Source organism: Blastocystis sp. subtype 4, assembly GCF_000743755.1.
Source record: "Blastocystis sp. subtype 4 strain WR1 chromosome Unknown seqid_0229, whole genome shotgun sequence".
Taxonomy (NCBI): domain Eukaryota; class Bigyra; order Opalinata; family Blastocystidae; genus Blastocystis; species Blastocystis sp. subtype 4.
Genome location: NW_014569318.1, coordinates 1 through 19,451, shown reverse-complemented (window position 1 = coordinate 19,451; position 19,451 = coordinate 1). Strand labels below are relative to the sequence as shown.

General features: G+C 38.2%; 7 protein-coding genes across 7 annotated transcripts; all 7 read right to left on the bottom strand.

Moving 5' to 3' along the window:
- Nucleotides 1–36: 36 nt before the first annotated feature.
- On the bottom strand, nucleotides 37–971 carry JH06_5537 (hypothetical protein; the record flags this gene model as incomplete). Its single annotated transcript, XM_014670791.1, has 4 exons — nucleotides 37–399; nucleotides 484–619; nucleotides 650–825; nucleotides 897–971. 4 exons carry the CDS (start codon nucleotides 969–971, stop codon nucleotides 37–39), a joined length of 750 nt encoding a protein of 249 aa, XP_014526277.1.
- Nucleotides 972–1,661: 690 nt separating this feature from the next.
- On the bottom strand, nucleotides 1,662–1,984 carry JH06_5536 (hypothetical protein; the record flags this gene model as incomplete). The annotated part of the gene is made up of 4 exons (XM_014670790.1): nucleotides 1,662–1,726; nucleotides 1,757–1,839; nucleotides 1,870–1,922; nucleotides 1,949–1,984. The coding sequence occupies 4 exons, from the start codon at nucleotides 1,982–1,984 to the stop codon at nucleotides 1,662–1,664; spliced, it is 237 nt and encodes a 78-aa protein (XP_014526276.1).
- Nucleotides 1,985–2,227: 243 nt separating this feature from the next.
- On the bottom strand, nucleotides 2,228–3,129 carry JH06_3499 (RNA exonuclease like; the record flags this gene model as incomplete). Its single annotated transcript, XM_014670789.1, has 5 exons — nucleotides 2,228–2,443; nucleotides 2,475–2,624; nucleotides 2,654–2,767; nucleotides 2,797–3,002; nucleotides 3,030–3,129. 5 exons carry the CDS (start codon nucleotides 3,127–3,129, stop codon nucleotides 2,228–2,230), a joined length of 786 nt encoding a protein of 261 aa, XP_014526275.1.
- A 4,010-nt stretch (nucleotides 3,130–7,139) lies between these two features.
- Nucleotides 7,140–12,456, bottom strand: JH06_3498 (hypothetical protein; the record flags this gene model as incomplete). The annotated part of the gene is given in 19 exon segments (XM_014670788.1): nucleotides 7,140–7,274; nucleotides 7,395–7,535; nucleotides 7,565–7,806; nucleotides 7,822–7,909; nucleotides 7,997–8,320; nucleotides 8,350–9,360; nucleotides 9,391–9,657; nucleotides 9,688–9,749; nucleotides 9,780–9,926; nucleotides 9,967–10,161; nucleotides 10,192–10,377; nucleotides 10,408–10,695; nucleotides 10,726–10,777; nucleotides 10,809–10,853; nucleotides 10,941–11,050; nucleotides 11,075–11,665; nucleotides 11,696–11,900; nucleotides 11,930–12,300; nucleotides 12,330–12,456. 19 exon segments carry the CDS (start codon nucleotides 12,454–12,456, stop codon nucleotides 7,140–7,142), a joined length of 4,587 nt encoding a protein of 1,528 aa, XP_014526274.1.
- A 384-nt stretch (nucleotides 12,457–12,840) lies between these two features.
- JH06_3497 (hypothetical protein) lies at nucleotides 12,841–15,818 on the bottom strand (the record flags this gene model as incomplete). The annotated part of the gene is made up of 7 exons (XM_014670787.1): nucleotides 12,841–13,974; nucleotides 14,005–14,251; nucleotides 14,282–14,742; nucleotides 14,773–15,133; nucleotides 15,163–15,398; nucleotides 15,429–15,655; nucleotides 15,686–15,818. The coding sequence occupies 7 exons, from the start codon at nucleotides 15,816–15,818 to the stop codon at nucleotides 12,841–12,843; spliced, it is 2,799 nt and encodes a 932-aa protein (XP_014526273.1).
- A 61-nt stretch (nucleotides 15,819–15,879) lies between these two features.
- Nucleotides 15,880–16,652, bottom strand: JH06_3496 (hypothetical protein; the record flags this gene model as incomplete). Its single annotated transcript, XM_014670786.1, has 3 exons — nucleotides 15,880–16,036; nucleotides 16,067–16,524; nucleotides 16,554–16,652. The coding sequence occupies 3 exons, from the start codon at nucleotides 16,650–16,652 to the stop codon at nucleotides 15,880–15,882; spliced, it is 714 nt and encodes a 237-aa protein (XP_014526272.1).
- An 874-nt stretch (nucleotides 16,653–17,526) lies between these two features.
- JH06_3495 (hypothetical protein) lies at nucleotides 17,527–18,864 on the bottom strand (the record flags this gene model as incomplete). The annotated part of the gene is made up of 4 exons (XM_014670785.1): nucleotides 17,527–18,405; nucleotides 18,436–18,489; nucleotides 18,520–18,709; nucleotides 18,740–18,864. The coding sequence occupies 4 exons, from the start codon at nucleotides 18,862–18,864 to the stop codon at nucleotides 17,527–17,529; spliced, it is 1,248 nt and encodes a 415-aa protein (XP_014526271.1).
- Between the last annotated feature and the right edge of the window lie 587 nt (nucleotides 18,865–19,451).

Sequence of the window (19,451 nt, the reverse complement as noted above, 5' to 3'; positions counted from 1 at the left end):
TAACAAACAATCACTTCTTTGTCACAAACACCTTACTCAAAACAGAAACTCAACTCCCAAACCCAGTCTGTTGTTTCCACTCTTCAAATCCTTTCCATCAACACTCAATGAACCACTGAATGTCATCTTATCATCCACACTGCTCTTGAAGCAACCACTCACACAACCACTACTGCTCACCTTACAACGAACTTCCGTGTTCTCACCAATCTTATGAGCAACACCCAACAGCATTTCAGGAACTTCATCAAAACTCTTCACATGACACACTCCACTTAAACGAGTCTTATCATTCATCTCATAGAATACACACAAATCTCCTTGTTTCATCAAATCATATCCAACACAACTCAACACAACATCCTTCACTCGATAACACAAACCAAAGTCAGTAGTTGGCTTTCCATTACAATTTCCACTCACTTTCACTCCTCCTAACAAATCTCCATACTAACACATCAACCACACAAGACAAACTCATACCAAACCTCCCACAATTCCAGCATGGTAACGCTGAGATACGATATCAAATGAACAATCGAAAGCAACACGATCACAAAGTACTTTCGCTCCCACTCCAACTTTCTTCAACCCAACTTCATTGAAATCCTTCATACTTCTATATATCATTCTTCATCATTTCAACAACCGAAGAGTAAAGGTTGTCTTCTTCAACAGTTTAGTGAAGTCAACATCAGCAACAACAGCACCAGTACTGTCAATAGACAGTTTCTTCACACTGCAATAATCACAAGGAACGAAATCTCCAGAGATCTTGCTCACTACAGGCTTTCCTTCAACAGCACGAGCTTCAGCTGTCATATTCTATTCAAATCATCTCCATANTTCATGGTCATTTTGGTTCCCAAGAAGTAATCATCATTGAGAACATCTACGAATGATTGTGAATGATACATGGTTGTACCCTTGGCTTTCTTACACAAATCGTCGAAAACAACAGGCTTAGACATGAGAGAAATGATATAATTAAAATAATTGACGATCTGACGTCGTTATATAGATTGCCGACTCCTGACCCAATAATGGAACGATATGGGGCCATAAGAAGGACAAAGGCCTTATTACAATCGTTGATTGAACAAAGAGCATTACAAAGAATACAATGAATATATAATCTTAGATATGTAATAAAGGATGAATGGAGGAATCATCGTTCAAAAGATAGAGATTGAGAGACTCAGGAGCTGAATGCACTACCAAGTTACTATAAAGAATAGTTAATTACCCATACAAAGTTCACCTTGCTTCAACAAATCTACTACTTGATACCTAAAGTCCTGTATATCTTTTTTCTGAACGACAACAATCTCATCAGAATCCTTCTCTTTCAAACATGACTTGAGTATTGCATATTCAAGAATACAATCAATTAGTTTCTAATTGTAGTGCACTAATTTACATTTCTAACCTGGACTTGCAGTATACTGTCACGACTTAGCATCCTCTTTCCCACTTTGGATTCCAATATTTTCTCTATTTCACTCTATTCAAATCATCAAATTTCATTCAAAATTACACAATTGATGATAGATTTAGAAGGGGTATATGGATGTCGTCGTTTTGATCGCTTGATACAATAACAACGATTTACTCCATCCATAAAGACAGTAAATATAATAAACAAGAGAACAATATACAAATCAAAACAACTCTTCCTTAAACTTTCCATTCATATATTCCACAAGCTTGTTGTAGGCATGAGCATCTACCTATGACAACCTAAATCAATCCCAACTATACGAACCATCAAATCCAGTTCCATATATCATCGTAATCGATCCATCTTTTTCCACCGTTCCAATCACTTCTAGAGTTCGTCTACAAATAACGAACTACACTCATCTCTACCCTTGAGGATACGTAAATCCATTAATTGCATTCACCCGAATAGATCTGTCATCCTAATCAATTAAGTCACAGACCCAACACTAACAGAGGAATGAAGAACTGCAGAGTTTCCCATCACACTCTCAACTGTCCCAACGATAGATACAGTGCTTCCAATAGATCTAGCAACTAAATCACCATTAATCCGCGGAATTGGAGTGTCCTGTTCTCACATGGGATTAAATTATCCTACAGGAATAGCAGGAGTTGTGTTCATTCTAATGTTACTCTCAAACCGTCAAAAATGAATTCCCGCCAAACAAATTCTATGAATATTGTGGAGCCCAAAAAGTGTCATCCCAAAAACAGAACAAAGAGACTATTCTTTCAATAATGATTCATCTTCATTATCAGTAACACTTCTTCGGTATCTCCTCTTCTTCTTCATAACTTCCTTTTCCCACTCAACTCGATATTTACGATACAACAACAAAGCACCTCGAGCATCTTCCACTGAATCATGTTCACCTTCTTGAATACTTTCACCAAACTCTTTCTTTAGTAACAAACTCAGTTTGTTACTTCGCTTCTTTCCCTTTCACTTATTCAAACATAAATTCAAATACTTCACCATTCACATACATCAATGGACTATAGTATGCAGTGTCTCGAATCAAACGCTTTGGAGGACTCAATAACAAAACACCAAAGTCATTTGAAAGACCATGACCAACTACTATTCGATTCTTCATTAATTCAGCAACTTTGTTTTGAGCCTACTCTTAACCAACACTCACAAACTCACTTCTCGAAGACTTACCACCTTATCACCTTTCAAATCACTTTCACGAATTCCAGAATACTTCGTTCGATAATCTGTTACTTTGCTTTGTGGTTTCACAAAACGATCATATAACACCTAAGTCTCATTCAATCAATTACAAATACATAACCATAATAGTTTACTACAGATACACGACCCAAAGCAGACTCACCTCCAACAACTTCAACCATTTCACAATCAACACCAATCACAGGAGTCACTGACATATCATCTTTACCTCCTTCACTCAACAATTCTTCTAAACTACTCTTCTTTCTTTCTTTCACACTTCTTTCTTCAAACAATCCTTTTGAACCTCTTACATCAATTACTATTCATTCAATATACTTCCTTTTACTTCCATTTACACTCTTCAAAACCACACTCTTCAAACACTTCCAATTACTTCCTTTCTCTCTCATTCGGATCTTCTTTGATTCATTCTTCAATTCTCTCATATTTGAAACATTCTTCATTCTTCTATTATCTACTTCTATCTCTTTACATATCTCATAATTCCATCACTTTCCATATCTCCATTTCTATTCATTCTTTATTCATGCAATTGTCTACTTCTCTCTTTGATGAAGAACGAGTCATTTGTAATCAGATTGTTCATTCTATTCAACAACCTTTCTCCTTTCATTCTCTTCAAGAGTAAACAATCATTCAATATTCAATTCTTATTCATAGTATTCCACTCACTTCAGTTACACTCAATATCATTAATCAACGTATTTCTGAAGTGTTAACACAACGAGTTCAAACAAATCTCTCTCTTGATGTATTGGATGAATTAATGAAATCGATATATACTATTGAAATGGATCGTTGTGCTACTCAATGGTTTCAAACACTTCCTTCAGAAGAAGTGTCAATAGTATATCAATATGATTATATGATGATTAGAATAATATAATGCAACTGTTTCCTGAGATTGAAGGTGAGGGTTTGTGAGTGTTGTGTTGTTTGAACTTCAGATCCTCAACTAAATGAATATTCATCATTACGCAAATCAATTGAATCAAGTGTTCGACTATTTGGAGAATTGAAGAAAGAGTTAGAAGAGACTCGAGTAGTTGTAGTGTTCTTAACTGATATTCAGATTGATACTGAAAATGAATGGGTTTCATTCTATACTCCTGAAGACTCAGCTAATGTGTTGATAAAGAAAGCAGAAGGATTATGTGATATTGTGTTATTGAGTTGATCTTTAGTGAATTCTTTATCTGAGATTGTTCATACAGACTCTTTCCAGTCTTTGTCTCCTTCTCAATCGAAACGAGTTTCAAGAGAATTGGTTTGTTCTGAAGCTGTGTTTGAAGCATATTCGAAACGACGGAAAGAATGTTGATATGTGTTTGTTTCTCTTTGTTTTGATCCTTATCACATTTCTTTGACTGACTGATTGAAGTCAAAGATTCACTTCAATGTTCTCCATTGAACAACAAACATATAATCGATGTTCCAACAATGATAACACTCCATCAATACCGACAAGTATATTTCCTAACACTTCCATTACATAATCATTCGTATATTGCATCAACTACAAGTCATCACACATCCCATGAACTACCATTGGTGGAAAAGTCTTCTGACTAATCGATGGAGTCATGTTTCCTAAAGGATCAATCTTTGGCATCAGCGTGAAATGCTCGCTATCAGCTACACCTCATTCCTCTTCTATATGCTCACGATAAATGAATTCCACTTCAATAGGCTCTTTCTTCGTATGTTTTCCTACATTATCCTGCAGTGACAATGACGAGAGCAGAGCACTGAACTTCTTATTGCTCTCATCACTATCTTTCATCTCCTTTACGATCTTATTAAATGTATCCAGAAGTGACATGTAATCAAGATAGTTCGTTGAGATCTTAATAACATCATCAAAGTCTGTATGGTATTGCTAGTTATAATTATCATCCTCAATAGATGTACAGTGATCGTAATCACACGTTTCTTTCCAAATGCCACGTTCTCATTCATCAACAGTTTCACAGAAGGCAATCCAACAATCACTTTGGCCATACTTCGTTGACGATTACGTTCTTGTTGATTCAATTGAGCACTACTGATATGTGCGAGGAGTTCCCGCTTCAGTACAGAAGCCACATCATATGGAGCTTGCAAATAGTCCAGAGTCATATCTTCCACAACCAGCTGCGACCACGTACCCTCGCCACTCTCTCGGTAGATCGCAGCATCGATCAACTGGAGTTCTACTGTCAACACACCATCCTCCTGAACCTCGTCCTTCGATCCTTCTTCTTGAAGTCGGCTTGAAAGGATTGGAAGAGATTCACTGCTTTGGTTTGAGCGGTTGAGACTTGTTCGTTGAGTCTGATTGAGATCTACAGGGATCAGGATACAGAAAGGACTACTGCTGCATTGAATTTGATACAACTCTTGAGTGACAAAATTCCTAAGAATTAATGGATCTCACAAATAATACCGAATTTCACTAACAATTCGAATCACTGCATCAATGGTCAGCTGTTCCATAACAATTTGTGTTTCCTTCACAACCACATCCACACAATGACGATGACGAACTGGAACATCATACTGATCTCGACGTCGTACGACATTAAGAAGCTCCTATGAGTCACTGAAACACTAAGAAATCACTGTTGTGATGGTAATCATAAATCCATTGCTGATAAGCATGAAAGCAGGACGAGGATCCTTCTCATTCCCTGTAGTGATTCCAGTATTCTATTCATTATCTTTCTCCTTTTCTCTTACTGAAATTTCGACTTTAGGAAGAGGAAGGAGAATATTGGTTCCTGTTTCCATATCATGGTGTTCTCGATATTCAATCTGAAGGTCACATGCTGTCTCTGTGATGGCTATGCACCAATTCATGTATTTATCACGTTTCTTTTCAAAACGATGTCGTCTACTCTCTCCTGAAGGAGCATCACTTAATGCTATATCCAATTCATGGAACACAAATGACGCATCCACAATACTATTCCCACTATAAGGAATACCCATCAGATAATCACAGAATCGATCTAATTGAGAATAAAACCCAAAGAATACCATCAAATTGAATTGATAACTGAGGTGCATGTAATGTGATTGTGAAGATGGATGGTAGTGCCTTCTACTGATGAGATTAGGGTCTTATTCTTACAGTAAGATCTATTTGAGTCTCGATCTCTTGAATCTCTACCAAGATAGAATATTGCTGTTCATCGTATCCTTCTAGAGAACGAGAAGTATGTAATGATTGAGTATCCTGCTGTAGACTCTGCTTATAGTGTTGATACCACATATTCACCCACGAATACCCCACCACCATCTGACTGAGTACCACTTTCAACATCACATCACCCACCTATCAATGAATCACCTTTTCAATACTAACATTCAGATTGAGAGAAGAGAAATTCCAACTTCGGATTCGGTGTTTGAATGGCATCTATGTCACAATGGACTGAAATCAGTACTGAATACAAACTTAACCCACAGGGAGTCACAGTGAGGGCAATGAATGGAGATGAGGGGTTAAGAGCCACACGAATCACATCTATCATAATTTGAAGCGAATCAAAGGAAAATCGAGACTCTTCGGTTTGCACTTCATATGTACCATAGGACAGATTAATCGGTTCTTATAATAATCAAGGATTACTGAACATACTATCAAGAATCATTTCTAACAAAACACCTTCACTCATTTTCAATGCATCATAGCTACTCAGCAAACGAATCGAATTACACACAATTTGAGTGGTACAATGAACAATCACTAATCTTTACATTCTCATTCATTCAATACATTTGTTTCCATCAGGAGGAACATAATCATCTTCCTCATAGAACGAAGGAGAAGTCTGAACTGTTGGCCTTTCTTCCATCTTCATATCGGGTCGAGTATTCTCAACAGCCATTTGATCACTTGAGTTATGAGTTGTCATCACAGCACTTAAGAAGTCAAGGAATAAAGCAGAGAAAGATACAGCTGAGAATTCAATACCCAAACTCATCACAAGCCAATTATCCTTATCATAGTCAGCACGATACAAACAGTCCATATTCATTGAAGGGAATGACACCTCAGCTGCTTTTGAAGATGGTTGGAATTTGTCTACAAACACTACAATGATTCCTGGATCCTGAACACGCACGACACACTCAAATTCAATAAGTGGAAATAATGGGGGTTTCGTTGACCCGTTGAATTCTACTGGTTGATCACTACAAATTGAGGTTGTTGTTGATAGAGAGTTTTGTCTCTGTTGCTGTATCAGATCCAGTCGATTCAAATACCCAATAACAATTGAAAGTGACTTTTCCAGGACCATTTCAGGATGATTGATAAGTGCTATAAATCATGTCATTCCAAAAATAGAACCATTTATTGTACATTGAAGCGAATTATCTGTAGGAAGGAAATGAGATTGACTTCGTGCAAAAAGACACTGAATAGAAAGACTGGTTAAACTACGGTTCATTAGAGAATTAAACTCTCATACTTGGCTTGTGAAGGACCAGCGACACATAATTCATGCAATCTGGAATACTTAAAAGAGAAGTCATCTGATACAAGAGGAAGGAGAGACAACAGTGGGGTATCAATTGACATACACTATTCATAAGACAATAATAGTCACAGTCAACTAGAACCGTCTTACTGATCTTCATCCAATCATGTTCATTAGATGAGTAATAACAAGTCTACTCATAATCCTGCCTATTTCTCACATACTCGTGATTCATCCTTCATCGTAATGAGGATCTGACTCACATCTGCAGCCATTCCACTATGTTCGTTTGTCCTCAGCAGTATTCCCAGTTGATGAACACACACACTCATCACCAATTTCGAAAACTCTTCACGTACTGGCTCCTACACTATCAGTTAATCTCATTTCATACGCGGAAATCACTCACTCGAGTTGACTCCTGATTGAAGTCACCTCCTTCCGATTTGGGTTCTTGTGACGTGGTCTGTGCATTCTCCATGACCAAAAGATCGTCCAGCCATTGTGACAGCGCAATCTGGAAGCCCTCCTGTGCTACTAACGAAGGTTCACTCACAAGAAGAGACAGACGAGTGTGATTTGTCTTCGTGATAATATGTAGAGAAGTCTGTGGAACCACAAAGGTGAGAAAATACGCTTAACATGAGTAACTGTCAGGACACATACATTCCAGAGGATGACCGAACTGAACCTTCTTGAAAAAGTTGTGAATTCCAAGATTTGTGACAGAAACTGTCATCTATTTGTGAGTATTCTGTTAAATGCGAACATTCCATGATTCATTCATGATTCCTCGACAGAGCCACTTCTCAGATGATACAACTACGATACTGCTGTCAGCACCCAGTGTTGCTCGGATTTGTATATCACAACCCTTCAGGGTCACCTTCACTTCACACTTCTTTGTATGACGATCTGCTGGCTTCTCCTCTGGATGTGTCTCTGGAAGGAGAGCAGGTGGTAGAATCATGGATTGAGAGGATGGAATGGTATACAGTTGGAGTGAAGTTTCTGAAGGACATCGTGGAATCGATGAGACAGTTTGTGAGTCTGCTGGATACTGCAAAAGATTGATCTGATCACACAAAACAGCCCAACGCTTGTAGTGTTCGGTATCCTTAAGCTGATTCCACTGAAGACTGATATCAGCCTACTTCTCATTCTATTAGATTAGCTTACAATTAAGGCATTGAACTGATTCACTTGTTTGGTAGTTAGCATAATCTTCAGAGTATCTACAAGGACTTCAACACTCATATCCTGTTCCTTCTCGATAGAAAGACCTCCATTACTGTTGAATAGTGACCCGGCAACAGACTTCTTGCCCTGTGCAGTATCCTCACCATCCGTACCTGCAGGAGCCAGACGAACAACACTGCTTGAAGCGACTGTTGACACCGAAGGCTTGTGTTCACGCCGTGGAAGACGTTGAGGCATGGATTTTGATGGCTTGTCAATTGCTACAATCACTTCAGGAAGAGATGGACATGTGAAGAAACGATCTGAATAAGGTGCATCTGTTCGTACAAACTCAATTCCATGCTGAAGAAGAGAAATGAGAAGAGTTGAGTCTGAATAATAGGTGATGAGATTATGAAGTGAATAAGTGAGGAAAAGAACCTTTGAAACCTGAATATGAAGCATCAATTCTTCAATATTCAATGTGAGCATCCAATTACGCCTCTTCTCTGGTTCAATTGTGACCTTCTTCTTCAATGTCGAGGTTCCAACATTCTTAACAGATGAAGCCATCTTCTTTACACGACTTGCTCCTTTCTGAAGGAATGTCTGACGCTGATTGACACGAGATCGATCACTATTTCGTGGAGTAGTGAGGCCCATAATCGAAGAAGATCCACCCATCACATAACTGAGAGAAGAATTGGATCGAGTATGTGCCTGATGCGATGGGACTGTTTGCTTGTGACTCTTGAATTGAAGAATGACTTGAACGATCTGATTAGCATACTCGAGAATAAGATCCTGAAGAATGATGAAAGAGGAAAGATAGAGAGGAAGAAGGAGAGTTGATGATTGGACATTGATATGAGGGAGAACATCAGTCATACTGATAGGAATATAAACAGTGATACTACCAAGAGTTAGACTCAATTGATTCTCAGGGGAATCAAATGCTTTTGATCGAGATTTCATCATAGTATCCTTCAACAATAACTCGCTTTGTTCCATCTATCCATTTATCGTCCTAATCAACACTACGTTAACAAGAAGAGTCTGATAACTCTTGCTTTTATCGTAGGCTTGGTGTAGGGTGACAAAAACACCAGGAGAAGAATGATAACTTGTATTTGCAGCTTTGTTGGACAATTGAATAACATACGTCTTTTCAGGACTGGAAGAGAAGAATGAAATGAGAGAGTCTCGAATTGAGAATTGAAACACCACGCAGTTCTTTATCTTAAATCGTTTCTCTTTCCTTCCACCAGGTCCTCCAACAGGATTCGTATAGGAAGGCACATTAATTCCCTACAAATAATGGTTTGCTCTCATACTCACAAAAATGCTTAGACGAGATGAATTGACTGGGTCATTCTTGTAAACTACACTCTGATCACTGTCTTCAGATTAAAACCACTTCATATTCTCACCATCCAAATCATCCGAAAACTCATCTGGTTTCTCTTCTAGTTGCTGGTGAATATTCTTTCGAGGCTTCTCATTCTTTGCTTCTTCTGTATCCAGTTTCATCAACTTCGAATAGAACAGTTTCCCAAGAAGTGTTGAATCAAACGTCACTATACACTCATTCTCTCTGTAAACGTTTACAGAAACAACCAACACGATGACGATGGTAGGAGAAACCATACTGCTGAATTAGTTTCGATTTCCGCATTTCACACCATGTTAAAAACATGGGTGTTTCTGTATCATTGGTATATAAGAATGATTGGAAAGGATCTTGACGCTGAATCTGAATAGCAGCATCTACAAGCTGATAAATTGATGATACAATTCCTGGACGCATCTCCACTACAAATAAGTAGGATCTCTTAACTGTACCGTTGAATCCTCGATTGCTCACTAGCACATCCACATCCTTCATATTTCCATATGGATTGTATACCTGACTCATATCCACAGAAAACTGGCTATTTCGAATTGACAAAAACTCCTTATCATTGGCATTACATCGCATTGCCACGTTGCTCATACGACAAGACAGATCAATAAATGTATCTTCTTGATCTACCATTTAATGATGACAGAAATATTCACGTTTCTGGGCATTCATCGTATTCTCACTGATTTCAGATAGAAGTACAACGGATCGCAAGGAGATCGAGTCTTTACTGGTTATAGATTCTAGAAGATGCTGATAATCTGCAGGAAGAGGCAATAATGAACCAAGCAGTTTAACATAGTCCACTTCAAACTCCTTTCTCTTCATCGAATTCATAATAAGCCGAGCTGTTTCCTGTAATGAATCTGATGTCTCTCGTAACAATGCAGTACTTAACGTCATCAATAGAGAGTATGCTGTAATCACAGTCGGCCATCCAAAGGCTAGAAGTGACTAGAATATACCAATCCTACTCATTGGAGAGACAAGGAATGGATACAAATCCATCTCATTTCCATTCTCATTCTACATTCATCAATCTCATATTCATTCTTACATAAGTCTTGTATACAGCTTCACTGGCTTCAGCTAATTGAGGCAACTAGGATTTATATCACTTTATCAATTCTACCTTCCCTAGGAGAGTATAAAATAACAGTGAACTCTGATAACGATCACATGTTCGAACCATCCGCATTTTCATCATGATTTCTTCAATATCTCGAACTGTTCGAACACTCTCCTGCAACACACGAAGTACCATCTCATTGCTCGTTACACACTTCACATTCTCAATTACTACATTAAACTTCTCACTCTTACTAGGAGCAGCTTCTGTTCCTCCAGGCCAACTCAACAACAATCCTCCATCAATCACTGAACTCTTGCTCGACATGGAAAGCAAACCAACACGGAATTCCAGTGGAGTCAACGAGAGAGGCTGTGATTGGCTTTCTCGAATCCGAGGGATAGTGTATCGATACCGGATTCCAACCGAAATCTCACTGATTTTCAGCACGTTGGAGCCGAAACTTCCAGCCAAACTCTCTTCAGAAGCAACTGAAGAATGCAGCTTTGACTTCACATTCTTACCACTCAGTGAAGATGGGAGAGCATCCGGTAACGTGAGTCCACAGACATTGGCAATGTATCTCATAAAGTCCTTATCTAGAGTTCGATTCACTAGTAACACACTCTGAAGTTCCATCGTTATCACAAGCAGATGGGAGATGGAAGGTTTTTTGTCTTCTGTTGGTGTTGGATTAGGTGAAGGAGGAATAAACGGATTCGTTGATGCGGATTCTGGTTGAATCGGCTTCCCCTGCTCAATTGGCGTAATAACCGTTAATCGGAGTTCATTTCCAGATAATACGATATTCTGCTTCTTCGCTACAACAAGAGGATGAAGTCCCGCTACTCATCAACTCAATTCCATGTTCATACTCGTCACATTGTACTGATAGCGTTGAGACTGATCCAACTCAGGAAGAGGTCTCTGAGAACGAAGATATTTCTTACTCCAACGTTCCAACACATGCTCACTAGAGAAAGGAAGAGTCAATACTTGATCAACCATCTCATTCAGCATATTCACACAATCTTCCATCAATGTGATACGAGTATTATTATCCAAATTCACAAGAATGGTCTACTCTTCATCTCTTCTCTCATTCCTACTTTGACCGGATATGATTCAACGTCAGCTACAATGTTCTTCTTGGTTCCTTGACCATTCTGGGATGTTTTCATCGATCCACTCTCATGTTCAGTTAGCAATACATGGGACAGTGTATGGAGTTGTTCAAATAGATTCGTATTGTAAGTGTTATTTGGAAGGGTTTCAGCACTTGGCCATAGATCACTCAATACAACATTCACACATGATGACTGAATCCTTGTTTTGAATGGATTACTAAACATCAATTCAATTTCCAGATTATACTCAAAAACACTGCATGGTGTCGTTGTGAGCGAATATTCACAACACACATCACTGAGAGGGATCTCTGTGGTAACTTCAGAACTACTCAACGGTTCTACAGGGAGATCTAGACTAATAGACTGTCATCTTTCCTACCACTATCCGTCGAAGGAGGAATACTATCAAATGAAGCAGCATCTTCATTCTCAGAGGAACATACTGTCTCCCAATCTGAAGATTCCGCTCCAATTGACTCCATATCGTCACTGATCGCTTCTTTCATTCCATACTCACTCAAATGCAAAGCCTCACTAGCTGCATGCAATCGTTCCACTGGATTCAGTCGGGATTCTGGTCCTCCAGAATTCCCAGAAGGAGAAAGAAAGGCTTGTTGTGAAGAAGGATTGTTAAATTGAAGATTGAATTGTTGTTGGAGCTGTACATATCCAGCAGAACTTGCACTGACAAGAGATTCTTTGATTCTGGCAGCAAGTTGATTACAGAGGTTATAGTGTAAACTGTATTCTGTATAATGACAATCCAATGCTCGACCCTTATTCCGTTGTAATACTAATCTACTTCTATCTACTGCAAGAATGAATGCATTCTGAAGGACTGGCTCACGAATACTGCTGTTACTATCATATCTATGTATCATTCGATCATTTCAATGGTACATTGCTATACGAGCTGAACACACCAGATCACCAATGCATAGATATCGAGTGTTTCCTATTGTTTCACTATGCATTAGATCAATTGAACGTGTTAGATCCGATCGTGTGGAACGATTCTCTTTAAAGTCAACTCCTTTGAGAATATGAGTGACAATCGTAGGAATATTGACAATAAGACGATTTCGAGAAGTAGGAGTAATGATTGAATCAAATGATACAGTGATAGGATTAGGCAACGAGAGATACAGACAGTTTGTAAGAGTAGCAGGATTCAATTGCATTGCAAGAGATGGAGAGACTTGATTGTTTGGAAAGAGAACAATCAGAGTGAGAGAAGGGATAGAAACTTTGTAATCAGCAATCAAATACCGATTCATGTAATGAAGAGCAGTCTCATAGTTCTCATTCATTCGTTCCCACGAGACTAGTGTCTCTTGACTGCCCACATAGCCAAAGTTTTTACTACGAACTCCAATTGTCTCATACTCTTCGACAGCATTCGCTAACTCATTTTCGACATTTCTAGGTTTCTCCACATCCTCTTCCGATTCCTCAGGAATAGTCACATGTACAGAATCTGCATCTTCTTCTGTATAGATAATACAACTGTCTGAACGCTGACCCATCTGACTCCTTGTTAGAGGGCTATCCGAAGTGAACGAATTCATAGCAGGCGAATAAGTACATTTGACAGAACTCTCAGCAATTGCATTATTGGCACCTGTGTATGTGTGATTGTTTGGGAAGAAGAGAATGCTGTATTGATCATCAGCTTCCTTTCTATTCTCACTATGCTGTCGACTGGTGATAACTTGTAATGCCAAATTATCAATCTTCGCTACACCCACACATTTCTGTAAACCCGACTTGGTAATGATATGAAGATACACATAGAATGTACGATTGATACTATACACATTAAATGCATGAGCTGCTTTGATCTCATATGTCTGTTTGAAGAAAGTAGTACTCTTCTTTGTCTTCGTTACTTCTGCTTGTTTGCTCTGTGTACTATAGAATTGCTCATCAAAGCTCAAAGTTATATAAACACTACGAATCGTTTCAACATCCAAATATGAATTGAAAAGAGATACAGAACTAATTGCTGTGATAAGCTGACCAAGCTATATGTTATCATCATTCTCCTTGTCTACATATTGACGTTGGATCACTTCAGAAGAAGTGAATGCATCAAACCCAAAGAGCCAATTATCAACATCGTTGCACACTTTCAACATAGAGTTACAACTAAGAGATCCTTCTACACGACCCACATCCACTTCAACTTTCCGATAATATGTGATTACTGGGAAGAAGGCATAAGAATTATACAACTGCTTCACATGAACATGAATAGGATCAACATAGACTGTATTTTCATCATTCTTGCTCACTGTAGACCTATAATTGAGACGTCCAATCAATCATTACTTCTCTGTACATGGTAACGAACATGTTATAGCTGTTGTACTGAGATTCATATCAAAGATTGATGGACTTGTAGCAAAATCCATTTCAATCTCACCCAATGTTAACAAAATGTTATTACCAGAACTCATTTCAGCCTTTCCTTGAAGATTGCAAGGTGTGAAAGGCAAAGGAACAGGAAGGAACAGATCACCAGGTACTTCGATAGTGATATCAGAGAGAGAAATAGTTGAAAACGTAGTGAGAACATTTCGTTTGTTCTCTCTGAAATCATTGAAATATTTGAGAAAGAAAAGAGAACGATTACTCTTTTGCATTGCTAAATATTCCTCTTCTCTTACTGTATACTGATTCTCTCCTAATACATTCATGATGAAAGAATAGAGAGTAGGATAGACTTCAGGATAAAAGATGCAACGTATGTTTGACAAAGAAAGAGCCATGAACATGGAATCTGTTACATCCTATCATTAAGCAATCAATTCTTAGCATACTTCAGCAATAGAGGCATGATAATGATAATCACCCTTCAGAAGAAGAGATTCACACCCTAAGAAAGAGGTATAATGGTCTGTTTTCTGTCCATTTCGTAACTGACCTACTGGATGACGTTGATGAGGCTTGAATGAAGCAATGATAGGAAAATGACCTGTGACTTTCTCTCCACCGAGCAATACAGTGAAACTGTAGCAACCATTACTCTTATAATGGAGTTCAGGAGCAGTGATCTCTGTGAATAGTGATGTCACTTCAAGTTGAATATGATTGTACTGATCCAATAGAGTCACATCATTCACCACATTATCTTCAACTGTTGGGATTGATACTGTTAGATTAGTAATGGCGATAGTATAACTAGGATAAGATCATTCCTAAAAATCTACATATTTTCACTCTTGCAGAAATACTCATAATCTTTGTTTGAATACATTCCAAAATTACCAAGTAAATCTGTCACCATATTCACAAGATTGTAATAGAAACAGACCGACAGTCCTCCAAATTGAATATTCACCTGTGTCTTGTAGAGCCCTGTAAATTGAAGAGGATATTCCATCAAGTAATCAACATCCAATTCCTGAGCCTTTACAACAGGATTGATGTATTCTGGATCCAGAATCTACAATTCATAATAGTCATGATTTTTTACATTGACATTTTTACCACGAATACGGAATGCTGTTGTATTGTCGGATTCTTTAATAAGCAGATTTGGTATGGTGATAGTAACAACTGATCCTTTTCCAATCTCGACCAGAAGCGATTTGCTTTCATATCCTTTGGAGTGAGCATCAGAGATAGGACCCAAAATCAATTCAGTTTCTTCCTTCGCATGAGCAGGATTGAAGAGAGGACTATCAGGAGTCACAATAACACCTAATATTAACAGAATCTCACTAAATTCACTAGTATTAGCTTGAAAAGGAACACGTAAGAGAACAGAAGAATCAATTGTCACAGTACAACGAGTTTCAAAGCATTGTCGTAAGGATCCAACAGAAGGTTGATACAAACTCCAATCTCCATAGTAAACAGGCATAAAATAGTGAAAGAGATTCAGAAGGATACTGTTGAGATAAGGTCCGTAAGTTATAATGGCACTATAATTGGAGTACTATGTGATAAGGAGAGAGAATGAATCTGACATAAGTATTGTTTCCTTCAATGGCAATATGAATTGCAAACTGTGGATAAGTATTGTTATTTGCAGCTGTAACAATTCCAGGAGAATCTTGAAACAGAGTTAAAAGCAGTTTTCTATAAATAAGAATTCTCTTCAAGATATACTCCGCAACAAGAATCATTGGCTCAGTCTCATCTTCATACTCACTCTCTTTTTCATTATGACGCTTCTTCTTCTTCTCTTTATTCTCTATCTCTTCTTCATCCTCTTCAGTAGATGTATCCTCTCCAGTAGGATATAATCGATGAGAATCCCGCTTTCTATGAACATCCTGATCAATCACATTCTTCAGTTCGACCAATGAGATCTTCATCTGACGATACACTTGCATGATTCCAGATACTGAGTTCACCACAGGATTGGACTTGGGTTGGTTGTTATTAACACCATGAACAAGTCCATCTCCGAAGTATCCTGGGTGTCTTTGACAAGTCATCACCACATCTGTACATTCAGCTCCTGAAATCATTCGATAGAGATCAAAACCACGATTCTCCTTGATACAATTACCGCATGTACTATTGACAACACATCGCTTGACATGGATTGACAGGAGATATGGCTCTAACGGGGATCCAGCATATATGTTACAATTGTGAAGGATAATGTGAATTGTGTGGAACCAACGATAGATCCAAGGAAGTGGAGCAGATGACATCTAGGAGTGAGGAAAGAGACAAAGAGTAACATTAAGTGGAGGTGGGGTAGTTCGCTTGAGATTCTGCTTCTGAAGATCCTTTCGACGAGATTGTTTCTTTCGATAACTCTCCAAATCCATCTCAGATCTGTTTATTGACTCTACGGATTTCTTTTTCTTCTCTTTTTCCAGTCTCTACAATGATATTCAAGAATGATACCCACTTCGGCTTCTTTTTTCTTCTCTTCAACAAATTCTTTCATCATGGCTTCCTAGGAATTCATTTCTTCATTCAGACTTACCACTTGATGATACCGTGCTTCATTGCCATATACAAATACTTCTGTACCTTTGATCTGGATTGATAAGCACTTGCTTAATCCACCCCACACGTGGAAGAAGATACTAAGATCATATAGCTCAATCAAGAAATCTTTTGTACAATATCTAGAAATTGTTTGGAAAATAGAATATTACTTCAACTGAGTAATTCGAAGTACTCCATTAAGAGGATAAAAGTAGATACTTTGTAAACTGATTTCAGCATCCTTGAGAAATAGATTTACGATCTTTACAAGCAACCAAGTGACTATATAGGGAAGGTGTCCATGAAGGTAACTAGGATTGTACAACAAAAGGATATGAAATATAGTATTGCAAGAAGTGCAAGACCATAAAATAAACACCAGATTCCTACTCCTAAAGGCAAATCAGGATTTCCGTTATAGAAATGCCAAAATTCATCCCACCATCTATCAATTGGTGGGATAGATGGAGTTGGGGTAGTATCATTCATGATTGTAACTATCAATGGCTCTAACAAACAAAGAAAGAATAAAATAGAATAATAAAATAGGAAAAGTATTCATGTTTTCAACTTAGGAGGGACTCAAGTTTACATGATCAAAAGATAAAGCATCATTTCACTCACAACTTTATAGAAATCGTTTGGTTACAAAAATCGAAAGTAGGTACAACATTGGTAGGGATGTACACTATTTTCTCCGAGGGGACTGAACTATTGGCTTCACGACGGAGAACATCCAACAATGTTGCGATAGAAGGCTCCACTGAAGAAGAGTCCAACACAGGTATAACGAGAGAGTCCACTGGTGTAATAGCTTGACGTTTTGGTGTACTCGTCTCAGAATCTCCAGAGCGTTTGCTTGGAAGAGAGTCAGAATTCACTTCCATAAACAGAAGTGGGACAAAACCCCATTTGGGTTCCTGAAACTCAGAGTTAGGTTGATTACAGGAGGGGAAACAAAAAGGCGTACATCCATTCGGCATACTCATAAGAGGAACAGAAATGACAGAACAAGGTATAAGGTTGGCATCAGGAGAACAAGTTGGTTTTGTCGCAGGTATGGGATTAGGAGAGAGGGGTGTTGTTCCTTGATCCGAATGACTGGTGGTACTGGGTTCAGGAGACGAGCATTGATCAGAAACCGAAACAGCAGTGGTAGACATGGAACTAGCATCTATTGAAGTTGATACATCAGAATGAGGATGAAATGATGGCTTCGGAGACGTTCTTGGATTGGAAACTACTCTATTCGATTGTTTCTTCATCCGCTGCTGAAGACGGTGGTATTCGGGAACTGTTAACATGTAGACAGTATCATTGAATCTATCATAACTCACTGTATCTAATCGATTTGTATCATGCAGAGGCATAGAACTATTAGTATCGGAAAAGGAGGAAAGATCGGACTGATTTGGGAGTTTTCCATCAGATGACCACAAATCATAATCAATCGAGAGATTATGGAATTTTGAAACATACAGAGACTTAAACGACTTAAACTACAAGTTAATCCAAACAATGAAATCAACAATCTTGATATTCGCCAATTCCTCTTTCAATAGTGAACTACCTCCAAACACCTTCTATCAATAAAACTAACATGTTAAACATACAAAGCGATGACACAGACGACAACATAAACTGATCCATCGCTGTTGCAAGGTATCCGTTGATAATCCATCAATATTCACCTCGATGATATTCCAATTTCCATTACAGGCAATTACAGCAAAATATAAGACTGAAAGCTCATCGATAGTCAACTCTCGGTTGGGTCCAGACGATTCACTGATCTCATAGAATCTAGAATAAGATACAAATCAATTGTCATACCTAGAACTGCATGCTTCAACACTCTTCAGATGAAGCTTAGGAAGTAAATATGACCAACCGCTAGGACCATATTTAGCAGCCCATTGTAACAGCAACTTATCTTCTTTCTTGCTCCACGAACACATACTCTTTTCCGCTTTGGAAGACAGCTGTCCCGGCCCTACGTTCCTGTCCTAGTTAAGTAGACTAAGAACTATATTATGAAAGATATAGCTCTTTTCTCGATGATAAAATGAGATTATCCAGTTTCCGCGGTTCTTTTAGAGTAAATCTATGAACAAGGATATTTCGCTATATAATTACATATAAGATGCTGAAAAATATAATTGAATAAAAGTGGGATTCTGTAACTCAGTTTCAATGCCATGTGTGATCCAATAATCAATAGCGACCGTTTTGTTGTTACACATGAAACGATATCCTTTCAATAACACAAAGAGGAGTTCAGATAAGCATTTCATTATGGATTTAATTCCGGAATCCTAATTATTTCTTGAACATATTATATTAGTAAGAGAGATATATAAACTATCATCATACTGATTTGTGATTGATCTCTCCAAATCAGAAAAAACTCCAGTAAATATGGTATACAGAAAACAAAAGAACAAATTGCTTACCAACTCAAGAAGTCCTCTTCATCAGCAGCAGCAGCTGGTTCTTCTTCCTCCTCTCCGAAGTCTTCTTCCTCTTCTTCTTCCACAGGCTTCTT